Genomic DNA, 23,344 nt, shown 5'->3' on the forward strand with positions numbered 1-23,344 from the left:
ATCAGGGATGGAAGGGCTGAAGCCAACAGCCTCTGAACACCACTGTCTGCCCCTCTCACCCACCATCTGCCAAGGACATGAAAAGGCAGAGGCTGTGGCCTTGAGCACCCATGACTGATCACCTCCCATAACTCCTCCATAAAAGATCAGCTTTGCCTCCCCAATCAGACCCTGGAAATAATTTTTTTCCTTACAGACTCGCCTGTAGCATCTTATTGAACATCACAGGTATTAACTAAATGCAGAAATTAGTAAAAATGAAAGCACAAACCCAAAGGACAGAGGTCTCACCTTACTGAACAAAATGTTTTCTAAAATAATAATCTGAGATTCATTTACGAAGACAATCTAAAAAGACTATGGATCTTAAGGCGCGCAGGGCCAGGGACACTGCAGACTCGCAACCCAGAGCAGCTCAGAGCTGTTGAATAAAAGCTCTTCAAGTCTGCAATAAAAAGCGGCCTCCAATAAAATTACATCGCAAAAAATGGGAAAGAAGCAGAATGGAAAGAGTGAAAAGGTTGAAGAGGCAGAGCCTAAAGAATTTGTGGTGGAAAAAGTGGTGGATGGACAAGTTGTACATGGGAAGGTGGAGTATTTCCTGAAGTGGAAGGGATTTACAGATGCTGACCATACTTGGGAACCGGAAGAAAATTAAGATTGTCCGGAGTTAATTGAAGCATTTCTTAATTCTCAAAAAGCCAGTAAAGAAAAAGATAGTACAAAAAGAAAATCTTTATCTGACAGTGAATCTGATGATAGCAAATCAAAGAAGAAAAGAGACGCTGCTGACAAACCAAGAAGCTTTGGCAGAGGTCTTGATCCTGAGAGAATAATTGGTGCCACAGACAGCAGTGGAGAATTAATGTTTCTTATGAAGTGGAAAGATTCAAATGAGGCAGATCTGGTGCTGGCAAAAGAGGCAAATATGAAGTGTCCTCAGATTGTTATTCTTTTTATGAAGACTAATTTGGCATTCTTGTCCAGAAGATGAAGCTCAGTAATTGTTTGCATTGCTATATATATATAAAATCTAGGTCTTGGGAGTGTGAAAAAATAACTACATTCTAATAAATCAAGTTTGATATGTTCATTTTGAAAGCAATACTGGGAGAGTCGTGGCGGCGGGGGCGGGGCGGGGTGCTTGCATCAATAGCACTGGTTACTTTGAACAAATAAAAGCTTTCCCTAGTTGCTTTCTTTATCAGAAAAAAAAAAAAAACATTTGATACCATGGTATATTACTTCCTCTGCATTAGAGAACAGCTTTTCTAAATGCTAAGGGAAATTTATATAGCCATTATTCAGTAAGAACTTGTGTTTAACTCTTTGCCTAAGGATCATTCTGGGGTTGCTGTTTTGTTTTGTTTTGGCCCAGGCTGGGTTTGAACCCAGCACCTCCAGTATATAGGGCCTGCACCCTACTCCTTTTAGCCACAGGCACCACCCCGGGCTGGGGGTGGGGGTTGTTGTTTTTTTTTAATCTGTTTCTGTATGTATATACGTAACATTCATATATAAATTATTTTCTTTGTTTTTAAACATTCACCAAAACAAAAATCACAGGTAAGCCCAAGTGTCTGCAATACCATTATTCTGAGCAATGTAAGAATAGAAAATTTTCCTGAAGCCATAATGTTTTGTTTCAAATTAAATAGATGATTCTCAATTAGACAATTTAAATAGATAATTTAAAGGCGTCCACATCAGAATCTGTATGTATAGTCATATAAATGCAAAATTGTGTTTACAAAATTTCTAAAAGGAAAAGCTTTATCATAACCAATAACCTCCCCACTCACATGAGGAAACTAGACAAATCCTGGTGTGTTCTAATGAGGTAAACAAATAAGACTTAGTTAAATGGTCATTAAAGATTCCTGTAGTAATCCATTCCTAGGCTTGGCTTACAGAAACCTAATCAGATGGTTAAGCCATGTTGGCAGTTTCATACCTGTTGACATAAATGAACAAACTTTGTAATCTAAACTATTAACCTCCATGTTTTTTCCTTACTCCAATTCATTCCTTACATGTAGACTCAAATTTTTCAGTATTTGGGTTACTGGTTGAGCAGAAGCCATAAAAAAAGTCATAATAATCAGAATGTTATCCAACTGTATATTGTTTACTTTATTGTAAATAATAGTGAACAGTGATCAATAAATAGTTTTATATTTCTTAAAAATAAATAAATAAATAAAAAGACTGCGAAGGCCCACTCTGATAATCTCCTGTTATTTCTACAGAAGGGGGAGACTAATCCCAAATTTATACATGGCCAGGTAATAAAAACAAGTCTATAAAGTATAATACTTTCTGGGAAGATAATCTCATTTAATTTTTCTTTTTAAAAAATGCATTAAAAATTTTTTGTTATTACTGGTCAAGAATTATATATTTTCATGTTACATATAAAATATAAAACAAAGGGATATCTATAGTGATAGTGATAAAAGTACATGTATAAAGGGATAACAATGCTTGAGAAATTATTAATCCTTCTTTTCTCTGTGACTTAAAAAGTCAAGCTGTTGGCCAGATAGTGGCTCACACTTGTAATCCTAGCACTGTGGGAGGCAAGGCAGGCAGATCCCTCGAGTTTAGGAGTTCATAGACCAGTCTGAGCAACAGTGAGACCCCGTCCCTACTGAAAATGGAAAAAATTAGCTGGGTGTGGTGGCAGGTACCTGTAGACCAGGAGGCTGAGGCATTAGGATTGCTTGAGCCCAGGAAAGGTTGCTAGGAGCTAGGCTGATGCCACAGCACTCTAGCCCAGGTGACTGAGTGAGACTGGGTATCAAAAAAAAAAAAAAAAAAGTCAAGCTCTTAGCATAGTAGTGACTGGTATATTTTTGAGACCAGAAAGAACCTTTGCAGAAAGAGAGTTTCTACCTTAACCAAAGGAATCCAGATTGCTGGCAATGAAAATTAAGAGGGTTCTGTGGGATTATTTAAGGTTACAGATGTGGAATAAAATCTGCAAGTGTTAGAGTGCATCTGCAGCAAGTGATTAAATACTTTCAGATGTCAGAACTACATACAGTCTTATGCATGCACTGTTATTACAAAATTATATAGTGTATTGGTGATTACTGACTAGGGAAATGGCAAGAGGAGGCAGGATGAAGCAGTAAAACAGGATAGCACGCACCGTCCGTAATAAACCATTAAGTATAAACATGCCAGGGTGAGAAGTTTAAAAGGAAATTCTGGAATCAAAAGGTAATCTACTCAGACTACTCCATGACTACCCCATGGCAAGGTAATTCCATCTAGTGTTAGATAGCTCTGATTAGTTTCATAAAAATAAGTAGAAAATATTATAGCAATTTCAGCATTTTCTGAAAAAGGAATTCTTGAAACCCAATATGTCTAATTCAATAGAACTATAAAAATGCACGTTATTTTCATGAGTATAAGCAATGAACGTACATCTATCATAATAGTAAGATCACCGCTGTACAGCAGCACAGCAGTGATGTGCAGAATCTTTGAAAATAATATGATATTTCTTACAACAATTTTTCCAAAACTATTGAAAACAATTCTATTTTGACCTCTCCTGTCCCAAGTAATACATAAGGTACAAAGGTGATTGAGTCATTCATTAAGTGGCCCTAATATAATCCAGTCTAAAATCATTCCTAAGGACATCTTATACCAGGAAGAGACCTGAAGGTTCATCTACTACTGAAGATAAACTGGGTGGTGGTAATGAATTCAAATGTTCACATAAGGATGCTTAAATAATTCAAAAAAAGCAGTGTTGCTGCTTGCCATTCATCAGAAATGCTGAATATATAATAAAGCAAAATGCCTAATAAATAATATTGATGGAATCATTAAATCACCATTTACATAACTACTGAGAAGCACAAGATATTATCCTATGAAATGAATAGATGTTGCCCTATTGCTCTGGACACCACCTCTTGAAAAATCTGATGAGATTTTGATGCTACAAATACTGAAATATGGAAATAATAAAAAATATCATCTCTACATGTGAAAAATTAGCAGCAGTATTTAAAATTAAATATAATTAAAAATTTCATCAGTCATTAAAAAGGTATTTATTTTGCAGCTATTAACATGTAAAGGGGAATTTAATACACCTAATGTAATTAACTATTAAAAAATAGCCACATACACCTGAGCTGGTGGGTTCGAATCCAGCCCAGGCCCACCAAACAATAATGGCTGCAACAAAAAAATAGCCAGGTGTTGTGGCAGGCGCCTGTAGTCCCAGCTACTTGGGAGGCAGAGGCAGGAGACACACTTGAGCCCAGGAGTTGGAGGTTGCTGTGAGCTGTGATACCATAGCACTCTACCCAGGGCGACAGCTTGAGGCTCTGTTCAAAAAAAAAAAAAAAGTAGCTTCAAAAGTATAATTTCAAAATGACTCTATAGGCTGGGCATGGAGGTTCATGCCTATAATCCCAACTCTCTGGGAGACCAAGGCACATGGATCTCCTGAGCTCACAAGTTTGAGACCAGCCAAACTAGAGTGAGACGCTGGCTATAAAAAATTAAACAGCCGGGTATTGTGGCAGGCATCTGTAGTCCCAGCTACTTTGGAGGTTGAGGCAAGAGGATCATTTGAGCCCAAGGGTCTGAGGTTGCTATGACCTATGATGCCAGGGCACTCTAGCGGCTACAACAAAGTGACATTCTGTCTCAAAACAAACAAACAAAATGAATCTATAAAGAGTAAAATACATCTATAACAAGAAGAGATAACAATGAACCAAGGAATTTTTGTTTGTTTGTTTGTTTGTTGCAGTTTGGCCAGGGCTGGGTTCAAAGCATATGGGGCCAGCGCCCTACCCACCGAGCCACAAGTGCCGCCTGAGCCAAGGAATTTTCTTATTTTAATTTTATCCATTCTTCATCTCTAGCACCTTTTACATCAGTAGAGAACTTTAGATTAGTACATATTCACAGAATCGCAGCAAACTATTAAAATTCATCCCCTGAATAGTTTTCTTGCTTCAACCACATTAATTCTTTCATTTTTTTGGTCTAGCATATATTTGGCACCAATCTGTATTTCTAAACCACTGCCTCCAAGTCTTCCTGCAGAGAGACCAACCCTCCCGCACTCCAGCTCAGGCCCCAGGCCTGCATTTCCTCATCATGACCTTAGTGTTCTAAAGTCCTGGCTCTCCTCTCTATGCCTTCATCCCTGACCTCTACCCAAGGCACCCACAAACACCTTCCTCGGTCAGCTGCGCCAGAGTTCACATCCCTGACACCACCCACAAAGCTATCTGTATAAACCATCTCTTACCCTCTATTTATTCTAGTACAGAATTTATCAGTTCAACTGTACTACAAAACTTGAGAATTTTTTATTTTTTTATTTTTTTGCAGTTTTTGATCAGGGCTGGGTTTGAACCTGCCACCTCCGGCATATGGGGCCGGCACCCTACCCCTTTGAGCCACAGGTGCCGCCCAAACTTGAGAATGTTTTTATATCACCTCTTTATATTCTAGTACTTTTATGCAAGCCCTAAACCCCATCCATCACAATGGCCAGAGAAGTATCTTTCCAATGCAGGTATTCGCTAGCCATCTGCTTAAGTCAAAGACACATAATAGCAACTATGCATATAAGTAAAAGTTAATGATTCTTTAATAATATAAGAATAATTTGGACCATATAAGATTTTTGAGAAGGTATTTTTTTCTTTAAAATTTCTGAGGATTTAGAATCCAAGATGGAGGGGTGGTAAGTTGTTGTCTTCCAAGAGAAACAATGAGGAGTTTGTCCTAGATGTCACACATTTCCAATGTGTCCCCAGAGGGACAGCCCTTGACAAGTCCCTACAAATCCATATTCAATTTTCTATCTATACCAGTGGCTTCTTAGAAGCAAGAGAGTATAGCCCACATAGTAGGAACTCACTGATGATGATCTAGCACCAGGATTAGCTGTAGTAAACACAATTAAAGAAAAATGTTTGCTAAGCACAAATGTAACTTTTAAGTAAATTTAATATATGACTATGCAATTTTAAATGAGACTTGTGGCCAAAATTCTCAGCACTACTTTATAGGAGTATTAATCACAAGAATAAAAACACAAATTTCAAGAGAAATCCTGTGAGAACAGAAGTGTGTATGTGTGCATGGTTTTTATACATCATAGACCAGTTCTGGAAGGAAGGACAATTTTGGAGAGGGAAAATGAAGAACAAAGAGAATTGTTTTCTACTTTCCATGATTCCATATTACTTCTTTTAAATTACAGAACATATATAACTTTCAAATAAACTCCTCCATACCCACCCCCACACACAAGGAGCAGTCTAATAGCAGTTAAGAATATCTAACTACTGTTAGAATGAACTAGGGAAAAATTTAAATGTTAAGAACTGAATATGCAAGAAAAGACAGACTAACCAGAGGTCCAGTGGGGCTTTTTTACTTTTGTACCTTAATTTGTATATAACAATGGACAAAGTCCTTCTTAACTTAGTATTTCCTAATTTAAATTCTTCTTTCATCTATGTGTGCAACGCTTCTATATATTAAAAGAGAGAACTACCCAAAGGCATCATCCATCCTTCCAAATAGTGAAAAGAGGCAGTAAAACTCTCTTCCCAAGGCACAAGATAGTAATAAGAAAGCTTCTCATTAGCTATTCACTCAAAGAAGCTCCCTCTCCACAGTGACTTTGACTAAAATGTACTTTCTGGGTAAAATGCTCAGTCCTCAGAACAGAAGTTGCACTGTGAGAACTATCCAGGCATCACATCGTTACTCTCCTCCCTTCTGTCTTCTGAGGAACATTTCAAACTATGTGACGTGAGTCTCTTTTAGAGACCATAGTATGTCATTTTTATATATCAGGCAACTAAGATAATCTACAAAATAGTAGCTTGTTAGTGAATAAGCAGCAATAAGCAGCATTTTTTCAAATAGTATATATTCTTATAGATATCAACAGAATAATTCAGCTATGACAAGAAAGAAAATAATATTCCTGTATTGACTAGATAGCATTTTTACTTTAAAAATATATTAAAAACATAAATGATAAAGACACCTTGATGGATAAATGACTCAGAAACCAATCTGGTTTTATGCCAGCCTAGTGATCATCTTTGGAGTTACTCTAGTGACCTGCAGAAGTGTAACATCGTATCCTTAAAAGATAAGGACAGAGGAGACATAGGCACAGGACGCTGGGAGTAAAGAGTGCCAAGTCCTGTCCTGCAGGCCAGGGGAGTGGTGCACCTGGACCCAATCCAGTTTCTACGTCTCACTGATGCATCAGAAAAATAATTTTTTTCTTCTAAGAACCAGGACTTCTATTACTACCTAGAAGTATTTTGGGGTCACATCACCTACCACCTTGCAAAGGTGAGAGCAGATTTCCTTAATCCTACTATCCCTGCCATAAAGAGTCAGTTTGTGCTCAAATCTCATGGTGAAATGCATCCTTGATCCTTTGGCCCCATCTCTTAATTTTTTACTTCTTCAGTTCCTCTCCTAAGATTCAATTTTTCTACATTGAGCTCCTGTTTTCCATATTTTGTTAAGCTGGATACATCTTTGTAGTTACTTGTTGCAGGGGGTCGGGGGTGGGGATTTAGGATAAATCTCCTTGAAATCACAAGTAAGTTATGGTTCTGACAACACCCAGACTCTCATGACCTTTGTATAAATGCAGTAAACCATGAAATAATTTCAAATTTTCACTAGCATAGTTATTTTAAAGGAAGAGAAAGAGGAAGAAGTTAGTTTCAGAAAATAAGATTTATAGAAGGTTTAACTTTATTGAAACCAGATAAATAATTCCAAACAGTTTTAATACTTCCTCAACTTCAAGATCAAACCAGGTCATCAAAAAAAAAAAACCACAGAAGGGCAATGCATTTTACCTGAGGGTAAGGTGAAGTCCTAGATTTTGACTTTGAGCCGGACAGTCGGGACTTGGCCCCTTTTCTGTTGTCAGTCATGGTGGGGGTGGAGCTGCTGACGTAGGAGAAGGCAGGTTTGGAGACTGAGATCTGATCCAGGGAGAGCTGCAGCCCTTTGTATTCCGTGTCCCTGCAGGGTGGGAGGACAAAGCCCTAATCAGCCACCATCACAAATGGATTGTGCATTTGCTCATCAGGAATGACAATAATCCTTATTCGAGAAAGAAAAAAAACATGCAAAAGTTGGCCATGTAACTAGTTTCCACAAATACCTACGTTATTCTAGAAAAGCCTACTATGTAATAATTTGTGTGACTGTAGCTACCACATATTTCACAACAAAATTATATGATAAAGAGAGAAAGTCCTGATTAAAAACGTATTTTTCTATTATATTTATCAGTTAAGTAGAAAATAAACCCATAATTCAACTTTTCTTGAACTTTGACATGCTCATTGGTGAGATATGAATCAGAAAAACTACAGGTTCCTGTGTGGGGTTAACTCCACAGACAATGGTATAATCATCTGATATGATCTAATTATTGGCAAGAAGAATGTCTTACATCAGCTGTTCTAAGCTCAATCATTTTGGTAAACATTCCAAACATTCTTAAAGCCAGCAGGTTTATTAGTAGTTAAAAAATCCCTTGCAACAGGCTAATTCCATTACCTTAGGGTACATGTTACCACCAGTTCCTTCCATTCCTTTCTTAGTTCAATAGTATTTATTGTGCCATGTGGAAATATAAGAGTAATAAGACACCTATAACCCCCGCGCTTGTGTAGAATATAATATTCTTCTCTATTGGGGAGAAGAAACAGTAAACAAATAAATATACATAATAACTGCAGGTTATAATATGAAGGAGAAAAAGCATTAATGTTAGGAAGCTCTTTACAAAGGTACTACTTGATATATTTAGGAGCTGAAGACGATGGCCTTAGTCATCAGCAGGTTTCCAGGCAGCAGTGGATTTCCTCTGACTTGTAGTTTTCATCAGAGGATACCAACCCTATCTACTGGCAGCCAAAATAAAATGTTCTGGACAGTCTTCTTTATGAACTAGCGGGGCTGCTTCTGGGTAACTGATTTCTTTTCATCGCATGGAACATTGTAAATCACAAAACTCAGCACGTGTCCCTCTTTGCACTAGAAGTCAAAAGGCCTTGACTAGCAAGTGTCCAAAGTCCTCGTGGCCGGCATTTTGTGCAACAAACTCCACTGGCTTCCTTTACTTTGTTTTTTCTTTAATTCTTTCGTGGGTTTACTTCCGTAAAAGTTTTATATGCCTTTTTAATAGTCTTCAGGTTAAGAGGGGTATTTTTTTTTTTTTTTGAGACAGCATCTCACTCTGTCCCCTGGGTATAGTGCCATATCCTAGCTCACAGCAACTTCAGACTGTTGGGCTCAAGACATCCTCCTGCCTCAGCCTCCCAAACAGCTGGGTCCACAGGCAGCTACCACCATGCCCCACTAGTTTTTCTATTTTTGAAAGGACGGGTCTCACTCTTGCTCAGGCTGGTCTCATGAACTCAAGGGACTCACCCACCTCAGCCTCCCAGAGGGCTGGGATTACAGGCATGAGTCACCATGCCCAGCCTAAGACTGATATTTAAAACTTAAATTAATAAAATTATATTTGTAAAAATAGCACTTTTCCATGTATTGGCAAATATTCATTTATCTTCTTTTCCTCTTCCCTATTAATTCTTCTACAGCAAGATCAGGCAATAGTAAAAGTGCAATTTGATGCTTGAGAATTGCTAGTAGAGTATACGTTAAGTGTTCTCACCACACAGACACACACAAAGATCAGTATGTGCAGCAATACATATGGTAAGTAGTCTGAGTTAGAGACATACAAGTATCAAAACATCATGTTGTATACCACAAACACATATGATTTTTACTTGCCAATTTAAAGGGGGGAGAGTACATAAATAAGGCAAGGAACAGAAACCAGCTAAAACTGTTCCAATAATACCACTGCCACAAAACAGCCCAGTGATATATATCAGCAAATTACAATGCCTTCACATCAAATAATTCATTCACTCAATGCAAGTTAAAAAAAAAAAAGATTCTTTTTACATGAGTAGCAAAAATTTAGAAGATGAACATGCAATTTTTCTTTCAGGTTTGGGAAGTCTGATCATATCACTAGAGCTCTAATCAACTCCCTCTAAGGCAAAGGTTCTCAATCTGTGGGTCACGACCCCCTTTTAACAACGAAAATACATTGCGGCATTAGGAAGGTTGAGAACCACTGTCTGTGGGCAACACACACTCTAAGCAGCATCTTCCAAAATGCTAAAACATGGCCTATTTTCCTAACAAGATATCCATCTTACTTTTTAAATGATTATGTCCTGCCATGGACTCTACGGTCCTAGAGGACAGAGTCAAGAGATGGATTGTCATATTCCAGTGGTCATTTGCAAAATATTCCACATAGATGGAAGAGGAAGATAATAAAGACACCACTAAGAAAGATGTTTTCCCCAATAAGTGCTAATAACTTGCAACCTAACAACCTTTCTCTATGGGAAAAGACTCAGATAGGCTGCCAGTCCTCTGACCCACCTGCCCTCAGACAACAGCCAGCCACGCAAACCGGAAGCAGATGGGAGATGGCGCCTCCATCCCAGGCACCTGCTGCATCAAATGCCCTTCAGTCTGCAGGGCAGCAGAGCATCGGTTTAGTCCCCAACTGACAGCACCTAGACTCACAGTGAAAATCATGCACCATTGAAAACACACCAGATAGCTTTGCAAATCCATTCCTAAAGCAACATCTCAGCCCAGGGATTCCATTGCTACAAGCAGGGTTAAGCAAGGATTCAATTTTCTCCTATATACTTCTAGACCTCTCGAAGGTATGCATCTCACTATTGAAAAAGTCTTCCCGAACTTTTTGCATAGCTTCAATGACAAAAGTACTCCAAATTAAATGGGCTTAAATAATACTTTAAAAGAAATGGTTTTAAATTCTGCATATTCACATGAAAATGTTAAAAAAAATTGTATGAGAAGAGTTATACAAATACCCTTGACAAGTTAATAAAAATATTAATGTTTTGGTGCACATCAAAAAACATAAAAATAATCCACCAAAATTTAGTAGAAAACCATGACATCAGAGAGGTCAGGGCTTCAAGCCAACCTCTGCCTCTATCGTGTAAAAGCCTCAATTTCCTTTTTGTAATTCATATGGATATAGTAAGATTTCAATAAAATAGTATATGAAAACTCATACCACAGTACCTAGAACATAGTAAATGGTAAATAAATAGCATGATTTCTTACCTTCCAAATTCTGTGGCACTTTTGGCAGTAAGTTCCTTTTGATAGCAATTATAATACATTTCTTTATGGAAACCTCCTTGTGCTATATTTCTTTCCTTTCTGCCACAAACTCCTTTTAACTGGCTCTGTTACTTTTTAGCCTCTAAACTCCATTACAGTATCGCCAAAAATATGTTATTAAGGTAAGTTCTTTATTACTAAGTCAGCAAAAGGAGACCTTCCAGCAACACAGTCATTTTGAGAGGAAGACGGCCTTCCTCCCTTTCTGTTCAAAACTCCACCATCTCAAAAGATGGGTTAGGATTAAAAGCACAGTGAAAATGCTCACTTCACGACATTTCAAGTGTGGCTGATGTGCTGCCAAAAGCAGCTCTGAATGGCAGATTCCCTAAGAACAAAGCATTTGTTTTACTTTAAGAATTCCATGAAATCGAGCATTTCATTTGTGTAGTTTAAAGAGCTAGATGCTGATGGCAATCGCATGACTAGTTCTACTTCCCTCCTCCAAACCCAGGCACTAAGAGGAGTCTGGGCCTACTTCTCTTCCTTCCCTTTGATACATTCTGGTATCACACACGCCCTCAAAGTTAAAAGTATATTTAGTAGAGCCATTTATTTAATACTTCCCTATGGAGTGACACAAAATAAAATACTCAGCTGCACAGAACTCAGACTTTTAAATGAGTTTGGTGAGGAATTTGTAGGTAATTTTAATAGATAAAGGACATAGTACTGCTCTACTTGAAAAGTGCCATGTAGACACTGTTTGGGGACCCTATCGAGGGCAGCTCATGCTGTTCTCCCAGGCATGACCAGCATATCGAAAGAGGAACTGTGGCACATGACATTTGGTATATCCTTCAAAAGGCTACTGAGAAAAATTTACATTTTTTCCTCCCTTTAACGACTAGTAAAGAGGTGCAGACATCTTCCACATACCTCGGCTCTGAAAGCAATGGGAAATGGGAAATTTGCAATCACTATGACTTGCAGCTTGTCAATCTCACCCATATTTGCACAGACCAAAGTAATCCTCTTATTCTATTATGGACAGTCAGAAATCATTCAATTTGCAGAATTAACCATCTGAGTCTACTTTAAACTTTATAATAGTCATGTACATATTTGAAATAACTCAAATTCCAATAGAGAAAATGGGGCCATTTTTGCAACACTGTCCTTCCTCAGCCTTCTCTAAAGCAATACACCATGACCACTCATGAGGAAAATGCCAACTTACTATATGGGAAGCTCAGTGCGATGCCCTTGCACAGCTAATAGACAGTGTCTTCACCACTCACAGCTACTGTCAGCTTCAGAGAAATGCATTAATATTACTTCTTTCATTTCAACTGGAAGACTGGCCTCCATAATACCAGCAGACAAGCTAACATATTTATAAATTTCAAGTGATTAGGAATGCATGTAGAGAGAAGCAATTAACAGTATTTTATCAGTTCATGTGGACTTAAGATTCTTTGTAGGAATTTTTCTCTTCCACTCTGCCATACTCTATTCCACTTTCATTTTAGGCAACTGAACTTTTGCCTCTACTTTGTCAAGTTTGGGTCTGCTAGCCATTCTGGAGCCTCTTTGTTGATTTTATGTTATGTGACAATTCTTAAAAGATGTTGCCACATTTCCCAATTGAGCTATTTTTTTTTAAAACAGCTGAAGGTGATCAAATTACCAAAGAAAAAAACGTGGAAACAAAGACACACAATTGATTTGGCTCCAAAGGCACTGATTGAAATAAGCAGAAGATTGCATTAAACCGTGATCGGATTAAGTGGGAAGACTGTGCCTTACACTAAACTTTTTAATTAGATTCTAGAGTCACTGTTACACGAAGTGCATGACCTTCTTTATATTCTAGCAGAGTTGCCGCCTGGCCACTGAGCAAAACCTCTGAGGAAAGAGACCTATTTCATGCTTCATTTTCAGTCTCCTCTGGAGCCTGATAGAGATAACTGATAGGGAGACTCCATACTGTGAGGGGCACACAGACTAAACAGACTAAGGCAATCTGCTTCGACATTAGGCTAATGCACCCTTGGAAATGCAATAGTTTCATACTAATAAGTGGATTTGTGTTTGCTCCTGGTAGTTTTCTCAATTTGATTTGGTGATTTTAGTAGCTCCCCCAAAGTCTTTGGTTTACATAAATAAACATTGTTTCTGTCTAGAACCCATCTTTCTCCTACTTTTTGAAGGTTTCTTCCAACATTCTATGGAGTAGATGGCACCACAAGGATAAGAAATGGCTCAGGCACAACATTTACTATCATATTGCAGTTTCAAGACGGAAAAACCTGGACGTAATCAAAAGGCAAAAAATAACTACCAAAACGTAAGACAAAAACCTGCACTGTGTTGATAAGATGTGGCAAAGTCAGCAACACCAAAAATAAACAAATAGGACATGATCAAGCTAAAAAGCTTCTGCACAGCTAAGGGTACCACAACTAAAGCAAACTGACAGCCTTCAGTATGGGAGTAGATATTTGCATGCTATTAATCTGACAGAGGGCTGATAACTAGAATCTAGAGAGAACTCCAATTATTTATACATAAGAAAAGAGCAAATAGTCCCATTTATAAGTGGGCAAGAGACCTGAACAGAAACGTCTATGAAGATGACAGATAAACAGCCAAAAAATACATGAAAAAATGTTCATTGTCCCTAATCAGCAGAGAAATGCAAATCAAAACCAGTCTGAGATATCATCTAACCCCAGTGAGATTAGCCCATATCACAAAGTCCCAAATCTACCCATCCTGGTGTGGATGTGGAGAAAAGAGAACACTTTACACTGCTGCAAACTAATACAACCTGGATGAAAATAAGTATGAAAAATTTTCAAAGAACTAAAAGTGGACCTTCCATTCAATCCTGCAATCCCTTTAGGAGGTATCTACCCAGACGAAAAAAAATCATTTTACCACAAGGACATTTGCACTAGAATGTTTATTGGAGCGCAGTTCATAATTGCCAACACATGGGAGCAACCCAAGTGCCCATCAACCCATGAGCGGATCAATAAACTGGTATATGTATTCCATGGAGTTCTATTCAGGCATAAGAAAGATGGAGACTTTACATGTTTTATGTTTACCTAGATGGAGCTGAAACCCATTTTCTTAGTAAAGTATCACAAGAATGGAAAAGAAAGTATCCAATGTACTCAATACTAACATGAAACCAATATATAAACAGCTTCAAGTCCACACGTGCACAATGTGAGGGTGTTCAGCACCCCCCTGGGTGAAGGGCTCAACTACAACTTGAACTTTACCTTAGAAATGAGAACAATGTAACCTAACGTTTATACCTCCATATCAATCTGAAATTTTTTTAAAAAGATTTAAAAGGACAAAAGCTGGCCAACAAATTAAAAAAAAAAAAAAAGATGTGGCAAAGTCAACCATCTTTGGAAAAAAGATTGCATAATATCTTCATACCAACCTGTGAAACAGGCTGAAATCTAGCTAAATCCAGACCTGCCACCACACTGCTTCTGAATTTCTTCCCTTATCCTCACACACCCTGCTCCTTCTGAGTTTCTAACCATTTACTGTTTCTACAACTCACTTGGCATTTCTGAAGCTCTTACCATGTGGCCAATGTCACATGTTGAAAACCAACTCCTAGATCAGTCCGCCAACGCCGCCGTCGTGAGCACAGGGCGAATAAGCCAAAGTACAAGGCTGTGGGAAACTTTCCTGCCTACTGAAAGGGAACTCAATATCCAAGGAGCTACATGAAGCAAAACCCCAGAGAAGCCAATTTGTATTAACTACCTTCAGTATGAAAGCATATTGGAACATTAACTCTGGATTAACAGAGCACGGTAAACCCACACCGGGGAGGCGGAGCAAGATGGCGGCCGAGTAACAGCTTCCTTGCATCTGGGCACCGTAAGTCTGGGGAGATAGGACTCCAGGCATCTCTGGCTGCTGGGATCTGCCTATCATCACTCCTATAAGGATACAGGGAGTCAGCGAGAGACTTCTGGACCCCAAGAGGAGGAGTAAAACAGTGTAAAACTGGCAAGTGGTCGCGTGTGTACAATCCGTCTAAACCCGCCCACAACTGTAAGTTCAGTAGCAGCGAGACTGCAAACCAGAAAGGCCTTACCTGTGAACTGTTTTGGTGTCCTTGGACTTGGCACTGAGTTGAACTGCCTTGGGGAGGGACTGAGCGGGAGTGCGGAGAACTTTGGCCTTTGTCTAGGGCCCCAGTCTGAGCCGCCGAGCCAGATGGTGCTAATAGTGTTTGGCGGTGGGTCACACGGAACCATTGTCAGAGATCTGCCACGGCAAGCTCCGCCCTCAGGGTCGCAGAGCTAGAAAAGGGTGGGAGCTGGTAACCCAGCAACCAAGTAGCCTAAGGGTGGGGTCTGAACCGCCTTGCAGCCCTAACCCTCAGGGGCAGAGTGAGACCAGTTTTGGCACACTGGGTAAGTGGATAGCCACTTTAGCAGTGATTCCAGCGAGAAAGCTGGGAAAGCTTCTGCTCAGCAAGTTTACAAGTTCAAAGTGCCTTTTAAGTGGGCTGAAGAGAGATTTAGGGTGTCTACCTGCTGGGGTTTGAGAAATCAGCAGCCTCCAGTCGTATCACAACTGTGATTAACATCTCATACCCCAGAAGACTACGTGTTGCCCAGACAATATTCAATAACATATACAAACTGCTTTGTTTTTGGTTGTGTATTTTTTTCTATTTTTTTGTTTGTTTGGTTTTTTTGTTTATTTTGACGTTCTTGATGTCCTTTTGTTTTCTAATTTCAATCTTTTCCATACAGATCCCTTTTTCTTTCTCAATTTTTCTAGTTTAATTATAATTTCCCATTGCTGCCTATTTTAATACTAGAACTACATTTTTGCTAGTGTTTCTACCGCTATCATTTGGTTTTTCACCCAATTTTATCCCTGTAAAGTTTTCTGTTTGCTTGTTTTGGTTTGATTTATAGCATTTTTGTCTTTCCTCTCTACTTGGTGGACGTGGGGTACTGTGTCCGATCAGGTTAGCAAAGAGCTGCTGACCCCAAGGGAACCACCCAACTGGGCACCCCCAGAAGGTGGGGTTTTTTAAGGTTGTGTCAAAGTACCCTACTGTACACCTATATTGCCCTGTCTCCCTCTTTCTGTGCCTCTCTTCTTTTTGTCAATATTCCTTATACCCACCCACTCTTCTTTCTCTATCTTTCATTTTTTTCTTATCACTCGGTCCTCCTTTCTTTCATCCCTTTTTTGCTCTTTAACCTTCTCACCCTTCTGGTCCTGTAACCCTTAGTCCACAGGCGCAAGAACTTAAAGAGCAAGAGGAAGTGAAAGGAAAATTAGGGCAAGGAAACAGATAAAAGAAATCACTCATGAGGAAGAATCAGCAGAAAACTCCAGGCAACATGAAGAACCAGTCTAGAACAACCCCACCAAGGGACCATGAGGTAGCTACTGCAGATGATTCCACCTGTAAAGAAATGTTAGGAATGACAGAAAGGGAATTTAGAATACACATGTTGAAAACAATGAAAGAAATGATGGAAACAATGAAGGAAATTGCTAATAAAGTGGAAAATAACCAAAAGGAAATCCAAAAACAGAATCAAATAAGAGATGAACAAAATGAAGAATATATAAAGGATATAGCAGACCTGAAGGAACTGAAACAGTCAATTAGGGAACTTAAAGATGCAATGGAAAGTATCAGCAACAGGTTAGACCATGCAGAAGAAAGAATTTCAGGGGTAGAAGACAAAGTTTTGAGATAAATCAGACAGTAAAAGAGGCAGAAAAGAAGAGAGAGAAAGCAGAACGTTCACTGTCAGAATTATGGGACATTATGAAGCATTCCAACATTCGAGTTATAGGAATCCCAGAAGGGGAAGAAGAATGCCCCAGAGGAATGAAAGCCATACTAGAGAATATTATAAAAGAAAATTTCCCAAACATCACCAAAGATTCTCACACACTGCTTTCAGAGGGATATCGGACCCCAGGTCGCCTCAACTCTAACCGAGTTTCTCCAAGACACATTGTGATGAACCTGTCCAAAGTCAAGACAAAAGAAAAGATTCTGCAAGCTGCCAGGAGTAAGCACCAGTTGACCTACAGGGGCAAATCCATCAGAGTGACCGCAGACTTCTCTAATGAAACTTTCCAAGCAAGAAGAAAATGGTCATCTACCTTTAATCTACTTAAACAGAACAATTTTCAGCCCAGAATTCTGTACCCCGCTAAGCTAAGCTTAAAAATTGACGGAGAAATCAAATCATTTACAGATATACAAACATTGAGGAAATTCACCACAACAAGACCAGCTCTACAGGAAATACTTCAACCTGTTCTGCACACTGACCAACACAATGGATCAGCAGCAAAGTAAGAACTCAGAAATTAAAGGACAGAACCTAACCTCCACACTGATGCAAAAGATAAAACTAAGCAATGGACTCTCACAAAATAAGACAAATAGAATACTACCACACTTATCAATTATCTCAATAAATGTTAATGGCTTGAATTCCCCACCGAAGAGACATAGATTGGCTGACTGGATTAAAAAACACAAGCCATCCATTTGCTGTCTGCAAGAAACACACCTGGCTTCAAAAGACAAATTAAAGCTCCGAGTCAAGGCTGGGAAGACAATTTTTCAGGCAAATGGAATTCAGAAGAAAAGAGGAGTTGCAATCTTATTTTCAGATACATGTGGATTTCAAGCAACTAAAGTCAAAAAAGACAAAGATGGTCACTTTATATTGGTCAAGGGAAAACTACAACAAGAAGACATTTCAATTCTAAATATTTATGCACCCAATTTAAATGCTCCCAGATTCTTGAAGCAGACCTTACTCAGTCTGAGCAATATGATATCTGATAATACCATAATAACAGGTGACTTTAACACTCCTCTTACACAGCTGGACAGATTCTCTAAACAGAAATTAAACAGACATATAAGAGATTTAAATGAGACCCTAGAACAACTGTGCTTGACAGATGCATATAGAACACTCCACCCCAAAGATAAAGAATATACATTCTTCTCATCACCCCATGGAACATTCTCCAAAATTGATCATATCCTGGGACACAAAACTAATATCAACAGAATCAAAAGAATTGAAATTTTACCTTGTATCTTTTCAGACTATAAGGCACTAAAGGTGGAACTCAACACTAACAAAAATGCTCAACCCCACCCAAAGGCATGGAAATTAAATAATCTTCTGTTGAACAACAGATGGGTGCAGGAAGAAATAAAACAGGAAATCATTAACTTCCTTGAGCATAACAACAATGAAGACACAAGCTACCAAAACCTGTGGGATACTGCAAAAGCAGTTTTGAGAGGAAAATTCATCGCTTTAGATGCCTACATTTGATAAACAGAATTAGAGCACATCAACAATCTCACAAGAGATCTGATGGAATTGGAAAAAGAAGAACAATCTAAGCCTAAACTCAGTAGAAGAAAAGAAATATCCAAAATCAAATTAGAGATTAATGAAATTGAAAACAAAAGAATCATTCAGAAAATTAATGAAACAAGGAGTTGGTTTTTTGAAAAAATAAATACAATAGATAAACCATTGGCCAGACTAACTAGAAATAGAAAAGTAAAATCTCTAGTAACCTCAATCAGAAACGATAAAGGGGAAATAACAACTGATCCCACAGAGATACGAGAGATCATCTCTGAATACTACTAGAAACGCTATGCCCAGAAATTTGACAATGTGAAGGAAATGGATCAATATTTGGAATCACACCCTCTCCCTAGACTTAGCCAGAAAGAAATAGACCTCCTGAACAGACCAATTTCAAGCACTGAGATCAAAGAAACAATAAAAAAGCTTCCAACTAAAAAATGCCCTGGTCCAGATGGTTTCACTCCAGAATTCTATCAAACCTTCAAGGAAGAGCTTATTCCTGTACTGCAGAAATTATTCCAAAAAACTGAGGAAGAAGGAATCTTCCCCAACACATTCTATGAAGCAAACATCACCCTGATACCAAAACCAGGAAAAGACCCAAACAAAAAGGAGAATTTCAGACCAATCTCACTCATGAATATAGATGCAAAAATTCTCAACAAAATCCTAGCCAATAGATAACAGCTTATCATCAAAAAAGTCATTCATCATGATCAAGTAGGCTTCATCCCAGGGATGCAAGGCTGGTTTAACATACGCAAGTCCATAAACGTTATCCACCATATTAACAGAGGCAAAAATAAAGATCACATGATCCTCTCAATAGATGCAGAAAAAGCATTTGATAAAATCCAGCATCCTTTTCTAATTAGAACACTGAAGAGTATAGGCATAGGTGGCACATTTCTAAAACTGATTGAAGCTATCTATGACAAACCCACAGCCAATATTTTACTGAATGGAGTAAAACTCAAAGCTTTTCCTCTTAGAACTGGAACCAGACAAGGTTGTCCTCTGTCACCTTTACTATTCAACATAGTTCTGGAAGTTCTAGCCAATACAATTAGGCAAGACAAGGAAATAAAGGGAATCCAAATGGGAGCAGAGGAGGTCAAACTCTCCCTCTTTGCTGATGACATGATCTTATACTTAGAGAACCCCAAAGACTCAATCACAAGACTCCTAGAAGTCATCAAAAAATACAGTAATGTTTCAGGATATAAAATCAATGTCCACAAGTCAGTAGCCTTTGTGTACACCAATAACAGTCAAGATGAGAAGCTAGGGCGGCACCTGTGGCTCAAAGGGGTAGGGCGCTGGCCCCATATGCCAGAAGTGGTGGGTTCAAACCCAGCCCTGGCCAAAACTGCAAAAAAAAAAAACAAGATGAGAAGCTAATTAAGGACACAACTCCCTTCACCATAATCTCAAAGAAAATGAAATACCTAGGAATATACCCAATGAAGGAGGTGAAGGACCTCTATAAAGAAAACTATGAAATCCTCAGAAAGGAAATAGCAGAGGATATTAACAAACGGAAGAACATACCATGCTCATGGATGGGAAGAATCAACACTGTTAAAATGTCTATACTTCCCAAAGCAATCTACCTATTCAATGCCATTCCTATCAAAGTACCTACATCGTACTTTCAAGATTTGGAAAAAATGATTCTGCGTTTTGTATGGAACCGGAAAAAACCCCATATAGTTAAGGCAGTTCTTAGTAATAAAAATAAAGCTGGGGGCATCAGCATACCAGATTTTAGTCTGTACTACAAAGCCATAGTGGTCAAGACAGCATGGTACTGGCACAAAAACAGAGACATAGACACTTGGAATCGAATTGAAACCAAGAAATGAAACTTACATCTTACAACCACCTAATCTTCGATAAACCAAACAAGAACTTACCTTGGGGGAAAGACTCCCTATTCAATAAATGGTGCTGGGAGAACTGGCTGTCTACATGTAAAAGACTGAAACTGGACCCACACCTTTCCCCACTCACAAAAATTGATTCAAGATGGATAAAGGACTTAAATTTAAGGCATGAAACAATAAAAATCCTCCAAGAAAGCATAGGAAAAACACTGGAAGATATTGGCCTGGGGAAGACTTCATGAAAAAGGCTGCCATGGCAATTGCAACAACAACAAAAATAAACAAATGGGACTTCATTAAACTGAAAAGCTTCTGTACAGCTAAGGAGACAATAACCAAAGCAAAGAGACAACCTATACAATGGGAAAGGATATTTGCATATTTTCAATCAAACAAAAGCTTGATAACTAGGATCTATAGAGAACTCAAATTAATCCACATGAAAAAAGCCAACAATCCCATATATCAATGGGCAAGAGACATGAATAGAAATTTCTCTAAAGATGACAGACGAATGGCTAACAAACACATGAAAAAATGTTCATCATCTCTATATATTAGAGAAATGCAAATCAAAACAACCCTGATATATCATCTAACCCCAGTGAGAATGGCCCACATCACAAAATCTCAAAACTGCAGATGCTGGCGTGGATGTGGAGAGAAGGGAACACTTTTACACTGCTGGTGGGACTGCAAACTAGTACAACCTTTCTGGAAGGAAGTATGGAGAAACCTCAAAGCACTCAAGCTAGACCTCCCATTTGATCCGGCAATCCCATTACTGGGCATCTACCCAGAAGGAAAAGAATCCTTTTATCATAAGGACACTTGTACTAGACTGTTTACTGCAGCTCAATTTACAATCGCCAAAATGTGGAAACAGCCTAAATGCCCACCAACCCAGGAATGGATTAACAAGCTGTGGTATATGTATACCATGGAATACTATTCAGCCATTAAAAAAAATGGAGACTTTACATCCTTCGTATTAACCTGGATGGAAGTGGAAGACATTATTCTTAGTAAAGCATCACAAGAATGGAGAAGCATGAATCCTATGTACTCAATCTTGATATGAGGACAATTAATGACAATTAAGGTTATGGGGGGGGGAGCAGAAAGAGGGATGGAGGGAGGGGGGTGGGGCCTTGGTGTGTGTCACACTTTATGGGGGCAAGACATGATTGCAAGAGGGACTTTACCTAACAATTGCAATCAGTGTAACTGGCTTATTGTACCCTCAATGAATCCCCAACAATAAAAAAATAAATTAATTAATTAAAAAAAAAAATAGCCCACACCACGAAAACTTGAAGCTGCAGAAGCTGGCCTGCCTGTGGAGAGAAGGGAACACTTATACTGCTGGTGGGACTGCCTCTGTGGAAGTATGCAGAGTCTTCAAAGAGCTAAAAGTTGACCTTACATTTGATCCTGCAATCCCATTACTAAGTATCTAGAAGAAAATGCATTTTGCCACAAGGACATGTGCACTAGAATGTTTATTGCAGCTCAATTCACAACCCCCAAGATGTGCCCATTCAAGTTCGTGAAATACTTGATTTCAGAAAAGGGAAATACTTTTGTTATAGAATAAAGCTTAAAACACCTAAAAAAAAGAAAACCAATTCCTAAATTCCTTCTCTTAACAGCTTTTATTTACTGTCATTAGTTTTTTACATAGGACGCATGCTCAAGTGCTAGTGATTAACAGAATAATTCTCCTTGCAATAAACTTTTACTCGGCTGAAATCCAAATGACGGGAACTCAAAAACTGGCAAATCTTTCTACATAAATGAGAAAGAAATATTTACTAAGTAGGTGAGTTTATATGAGAGATTCTTAAATTCCCAGTTTGTAATAAATAATGATCATTCTGAAATTGTGTGAGGCCCTAAATCAAAGAGGCAAATCATATTTTACAATTTAATATCATGCACATTAATCAAATACACGTATTTTCATCAAATTATAATTCAGTCACAGCATATGTGATACTTAGGCAAAGTAGAATACAAAATTAATTTCATCCTCAGCCATTTATTTAGAACTATTATAATTGTATCAAAGGAATTAGGAAGAATAGTGGTTTAAACCCCCCAAGAAATAACTTGTACAAATCAATAGTAAATACAATATCTCTGCAATAGAAAAACAAGAAAAAGATGTGAGCAATGCACAAATTGCTGAGAAACATTTTCTATATGGCTTAGACTCATGAGTAATAGTCTATATGAATTAAAGCAGCTAACAGATGCCATATTTATTTCAAATTGGAAAAGATTCTTTAATGACAATAAATCCCACTGAAGATAAAGTGTCATTTAAAAAATAAATGGGCATTATTATATACTACTGGTAAGAGAGTAAACTGGTAGTGTTTATCAAGAGCCTTAAGAATGTTCATACTTTAAATTCAGTGTAGAAGTTCCCCTTTATCTTAAGGGGGTACATTCCAACACCCCCAGTAAATAAATGCCTGAAACTGTAGGTAGTGCCAAACCACATCTATATGTGTGTGTGTATACATATTGTTTATTCCTATAAGAACATACCTAAAGTAAAGTTTAATTTATAAGTTAGGTACAGTAAGAGATTAACAACAATAACTACTAATAAAACAGAACAACTATAACAACATGTTATAACAAAAGTATAGTGGTGTTCTCTCTCCCTCAAAGTATCTTATTATACCCATTTCAAACCACAGTTGACTACAGGTAACCAAAATTGCAGACAGCAGAAACGCTAATAAGGGAGTCCTACAGTAAGTCTGC

The 23,344-nt window shown here is 38.3% G+C and overlaps 1 protein-coding gene and 1 pseudogene across 1 annotated transcript in view; one reads left to right on the top strand and one right to left on the bottom strand.

Annotated features, from left to right (window-relative positions):
• SIM1 (SIM bHLH transcription factor 1) overlaps positions 1-23,344 on the bottom strand; it is a 94,795-nt gene that overhangs the window by 36,466 nt on the left and 34,985 nt on the right. Inside the window, exon 9 of the mRNA XM_053591389.1 lies at positions 7,893-8,061. Within this exon, the coding sequence (XP_053447364.1) occupies positions 7,893-8,061 (169 nt within the window). The remainder of the gene's footprint in view (positions 1-7,892; positions 8,062-23,344) is intronic.
• On the top strand, positions 467-1,004 carry LOC128585956 (chromobox protein homolog 3-like; annotated as a pseudogene).

The sequence above is a fragment of the Nycticebus coucang genome, chromosome 5, assembly GCF_027406575.1.
Source record: "Nycticebus coucang isolate mNycCou1 chromosome 5, mNycCou1.pri, whole genome shotgun sequence".
NCBI lineage: Eukaryota > Metazoa > Chordata > Mammalia > Primates > Lorisidae > Nycticebus > Nycticebus coucang.